This window comes from Stegastes partitus, unplaced genomic scaffold, assembly GCF_000690725.1.
Source record: "Stegastes partitus isolate 25-593 unplaced genomic scaffold, Stegastes_partitus-1.0.2 Scaffold1358, whole genome shotgun sequence".
Classification (NCBI taxonomy): domain Eukaryota; kingdom Metazoa; phylum Chordata; class Actinopteri; family Pomacentridae; genus Stegastes; species Stegastes partitus.
Window position 1 is genome coordinate 183,754 of NW_007579089.1, and position 5,497 is coordinate 189,250.

At 49.6% G+C, this 5,497-nt stretch overlaps 1 protein-coding gene across 1 annotated transcript; it reads left to right on the forward strand.

The window, feature by feature from the left end:
• The first annotated feature begins 1,070 nt into the window (after positions 1-1,070).
• On the forward strand, positions 1,071-5,489 carry LOC103370003 (spectrin beta chain, non-erythrocytic 1-like). Its single transcript, XM_008298900.1, has 6 exons — positions 1,071-1,614; positions 2,190-2,341; positions 4,264-4,437; positions 4,984-5,075; positions 5,155-5,235; positions 5,345-5,489. Exons 1-6 carry the CDS (start codon positions 1,530-1,532, stop codon positions 5,487-5,489), a joined length of 729 nt encoding a protein of 242 aa, XP_008297122.1. The 5' UTR covers positions 1,071-1,529.
• Positions 5,490-5,497: the final 8 nt, after the last annotated feature.

Below are 5,497 nucleotides of genomic sequence, written 5' to 3' on the forward strand. Positions count from 1 at the left end.
TTAGTTCAGGTGTGAACCAGGTTCAGTTCCAGGTGTGAACCAGGTTTAGCTCCAGGTGTGAACCAGGTTTAGTTCCAGGTGTGAACCAGGTTCAGTTCCAGGTGTGAACTAGGTTTAGTTCCAGGTGTGAACCAGGTTCAGCTCCAGGTGTGAACCAGGTTCAGTTCCAGGTGTGAACCAGGTTCAGTTCCAGGTGTGAACTAGGTTTAGTTCCAGGTGTGAACCAGGTTCAGCTCCAGGTGTGAACCAGGTTCAGGGTCAGTGTCCTGGTAATCCGTGGTGTCCACTATGGTCCCCACACTGCCAGCAGCAGAGGAGCGAGTGTTCCTGCAGGATGTTTGCTCCGTGTTTCCGTCCTTCAGGCTGGAATGTGGAGAAACAATGAAGGGAAACACCTCACACCCCCATGACATCATCGTTCTTCTGCCACACCATTGGCTGACACTCCACGCTGTAAAAAGTCTCTCCTCAGGTTATTTAGAGGTGTGTCTGGACCAGGACCGATCTGTGTGGATGTGGTCCACTCAGCCAGAATCTGTAAACACAGAAACAGTCCTCAGAACATCGGCTTTTATTATCTGTGACGTTTCAGCCGGAGATCCACAAAATCTCAAGTTAAAATCTTGACATTTCATAAAATGTACTTTTTTTCTACGTAAATTTCCATAATCAGTGTGTTTGCTCTAAAAGGGATCTGTAGAACCAGAACCTTCCTCCTGGTTCTGATCCTGTAGAACCAGAACCTTCCTCCTGGTTCTGATCCTGTACATCTGGAGACATGTTGGTTCCAGGTTTTTATTTTTATATAAAATAACAGAAAGGTTTTAAGGTGTTGCAGTGAAACACGAACCAGAAGCTGCTCAGAAGGTTGAAGCTGCAGCTCACAGCCGTGTTCAGAGGTTCAGCTCAAACGGGTCGTCCTTTGTATTTTCTGCAGTGTGTTTATGGGCGGCGACTGTTTGCGGTGGGCGGGGCTTGTGTGTGTCGCTGCGACCTCTGGACTCTTTTATTTCACCTCCCGACACACGAGGACGGTTTTGTGAACTGGAGCTTCGTCTGTGACTGAACACTGAGCGGGTTTTTTACTGTTATGACTTTTTCCAACAGAAGCTTCTCACTTTGCCTCCAACACAAGCCGCTCTTCTCCAGCGGCATCGTCTGGAAGCTCCTTGTCTGGTTTTTCTGACGAAGCTTGGTCTGAGTTCACCTTTTTGAAAATCTGCTTTTTGCCGCGTAAAGGAAGGAGTTTGTTTGCGTTTGTTTGAAGATAAAACCGGCTGCTAGAGGAGTTTTTGTTCTGGTGAATTTCAGTGCAGTTGGAAGAAGGTCTTGGTTTGTTTGGAGGAGCAGCTTCTGCTTCTGGGACGTCTGTGAAACGTCAGTGGACTTTGGTGCACAGCTTTCTGCAGATTTCTTGTGTTTTTTGGAGACTGAGACGATGATCCAGATGTTCTGTGTCGGTTAATGTGCAGCAGGTTTTCCTCGTCAGGACTTTGTTCAGTGGAGATAAACGTGGACTCTCAGGTGTGATGGAGGAGGAGTGGGCGTCGGCCGATCCCGCTCACCTGCAGGTCAGCTACAACCAGCTGGAGGGTCGGTTCAAACAGCTGCAAGGTGAGACCAGTCTGAGACGCTCCGTTTGATTGGCCGCCTCAGGATGACGGACGGATGTGATTCCAACACACTGGTTTCAATCTGGGGGTCGAGGCCTCGCAGCGGGTCGCTTCGTGATTCTGACGGGTCGTGACATGATTTAAGAAAAACTTGTAAAATCTAAACCGAGCCGACTGGCCGAGCTGCAAATTAAACAAACATCAATCAGGATTTTAACTTCTCATTATTATTAGAAGACTGTCCAGGTAGATAAACGCACCTGGTTTCAGGTAAACCTTCCATTAGAGCATGTGCTGAGGACTGTGAGGAGTTCAGGGAACATCTGGAAACCGTAGCGTCCTGTTTTAAAGCAGATGTTCATTCGCTGAGGAGTTCAGGTTCAGTTTACTCCTGAAGCGTCACGCAGGAACAGAAACGTTGCTGCAGATTAAAGGAACTCAGTGTGTGGCTGTGTTGCTGCCAGCAGGGGGAGACACACACAGCTGCACACCTGTAATGAAGAAAGAACACCTTCACAGTCCAACTAACTGTGTGTGTGTGTGTGTGTGTGTGTGTGTGTGTGTGTGCGTGTGCAGATGAGCGGGAGGCGGTGCAGAAGAAGACCTTCACCAAGTGGGTGAACTCCCACCTGTCCAGGGTGTCCTGCAGGATCACTGACCTCTACATGGACCTGAGGGACGGACGCATGCTGATCAAGCTGCTGGAGGTTCTGTCTGGAGAGAGACTGGTAACACAACAGACACACTACAGACACACTACAGACACACTACAGACACACTACAGACACACTACAGTTCCAGGTGTGTAGTTTGTGCAGCTGCATGTGGATGTGAAACCACGTCTTCTGCTTCAGCAGCGTTTTGTTGTTTTGCTCCCACAGATGGATGGTTGGTTTCATGTCACCATGAGCAGACATTATTTAGTCTCCTGTCCGATGTGACAGGTCCTGGATCAGTGACATGATGAGACATCACAGAGAACATTCCAGGTTTTTATCTTTAATAGATGTTGGACAGAAGCCTGCTGAAGGTGGGTCAACATTGTATAAGTCGAGCTAAAGTTCACAGACATCCAGTTTCTGACAAAGAGCTTCAGTTCAACCCTCTGATGGTCTGAGACGGTCATCCAGACTCCAGCTGAGAGCCGGTCCAGGTGTGTCCTCCGTCCTGTTTGCCTTCTTCAAACATCAATCAGTCGGGGCTGCTGGCCTTCAGTCTGGACTCAGACGTCCAGATAAGATATGTGCGTTGGCTGTGTTCCAGCAGCTGCTCCCTTCCTGAAGACAAGGACGCTCCACCGCTCACATCCTGTGCTGCGTTCAGGGCCAGCAGGACGGTCGGTTATATTGTCATCCAACTGAGATGTTTCCACCACCGGGACACGCGGAGGCTCCACATGCTGCAGATGTTTAAGTGTTTACAGCTTTTAGACGGAGAACATGTTGTCCTGAAGAAGTCACCAGAATGACACCGTTCATGTGACACGTACACTCGTGACTCGATAGTCCGACTCTTAACGTGAAACCTTCTCATACGTCGGATAGCGAGGCTGTCGGATCGTCAGGTCACAACCAAAAATATTTTCTCACCAGAAACCACGAAAATAGAAGAAAAATCATCAGGTTTCATTTTTCCAGATGGTCATTGAAGGTCTCGTGTGTGACGCGTTTAATCCATAGACTGTATAAAAGATGGACGTAGCAACCGTCCCTGAAACATGAATCCAACCCGGAAGTGTCAGAAACCTGCAGCATCACTACGTCCACTAGCTGCTGGCTCCACAAAGCCCTGGCTCCCATAGACTGGAACTGGAAGAGAAGTGATCACAGATCACCAAATACTGCATTCCTACAGCTCAGGATTGTTTTCTTATTAGTTTTCATGGTCAGATCCAGAGATCAGGTGGCCAATCTGAAAATAAATCAATACTGAGTTTTTAAAAAATCATCAACATGTTGCGGGGCAAGGGGCGTGGCTGGCTTGATTGACAGTCGGCAGCGACCATACAGATGAAGCGAGCAGAAGGCGGTAAATGTGGGCGGGGCAGAGAGGGCCCGCCTCTCAATCCGTCTGACCAATCGCTGCTCCTATGGCTCCGCCCCCTTCTGACAATTTTTGCGTCACTGGCTCCAAAAATCCAAGATGTCAACCAGGAAGTAGCAAAACCCTGGCTTCCTGTTCTCAGAGCAGAAACCAACGGGTGACGTCATGGTAGCTACGTCCATCTTTTATACAGTCTATGGTTTCATCAGATCTCTGCATCCTCCTGGAGCTCCTGTGGTCTCCTCCTCCATGAGTCCAGACCTCTCCTTTCTGCTCTGTGATGAAATGTCAGGATTTTAGGCTCAGATTGGTTTTACTGTTCGGATGGAACCACACGTCACAGATGACACGTTCAAGGAGTTTTGGAGAGTCAAGCATCTGAAGATTCGTTCTGGTTCTGGCTGATAAACGAGTCATTACCGTGAATTTTACCTCAGGAGGTAATTTTTTCTTAACTGAGGTCCGAAGAAGCTGAATAATTGTAGCAAAACAACAAATCTGTGATCAGTGAGCTTCATCCTGTGGTTACTATCGGATGAAGCTCTCGTTCACTTCAACACAGCAGCACTTTCAAACTCGTCTCTTCTTCTGTGGTTTCTGTCTGCAGCCGAAGCCCACCAAAGGCCGGATGCGTATTCACTGCCTGGAGAACGTGGACAAAGCCCTGCAGTTCCTGAAGGAGCAGCGGGTTCACCTGGAGAACATGGGCTCCCATGACATCGTGGACGGAAACCACCGCCTGACGCTGGGCCTCATCTGGACCATCATCCTCCGCTTCCAGGTAAGGACACGAATGCACCACGACAGGTGTGTTCACAGCCGGTCAAAGCGTCTGTAACAGAATGATCAATAAGTCTGATCAGGATGTGTCTGTACTTGTTAGCAAAAGTTCTGGGTGTGGACACAAACTGTTTCACACTTCTGCACGTGGATAAGAAAGAGCCACGCCCCCTTCATTACTCTTTAACTGGCTGGCCTCTGATTGGCTGCCCTACACAGTCGTTTACCTGCTCAGGTCAAAGTCCAGGCTGATTCATGTTTTACACTGTCGTCACGGAAACACTGGGCAGTGATATCACATGGTCCTGGTTCCTGACCAATCAGAACCCTCCTCAGATCATCCAATCACAGCTGCTGTTCCTCGTACAACTGTGGAGTGTCTTTGCCCTGAGCTCATCCTGTCAGGCAGACTGTGACCTCAGCAAGGCTCTGACCTTTGACTGGTGGAGCCTTGTGAGGTCACAGTCTCCATCCTATGAGTGAGATCGAGGTGTGAGCTGGTGTGAACAGGTGTGAGCAGGTGTAACTCTGCTGTGTCGTCCCACAGATCCAGGACATCAGTGTGGAGACTGAAGACAACAAAGAGAAGCGATCAGCCAAAGACGCCCTGCTGCTGTGGTGTCAGATGAAGACGGCGGGGTGAGACTCCACCTGTGCACCACCTGTCTTCCTGCCGTTGCCGTGGTGACTGAGACTAACTGTTGCTTCCTGTCCTCAGGTATCCCAACGTAAACATCCACAACTTCACCACCAGCTGGAGAGACGGCATGGCCTTCAACGCCCTGATCCACAAGCACAGGTAACTCCGCCTCCTCGCGAGGAGGGGGGCGGGGCATGTAGCAGTGTACAGGGTTGTAATGGTTGTGTCCGTGGAGCCTCAGCTGTGGTGTGTCTGTTGTTGTTCTCAGGCCGGACCTGATCGACTTCGACAAACTGAAGAAGTCCAACGCTCACTACAACCTGCAGAACGCCTTCAACCTGGCGGAGCAGCACCTGGGCCTCACCAAGCTGCTGGACCCAGAGGGTACCGAGCACTTCAACCAGTATAACTGACCAGTATA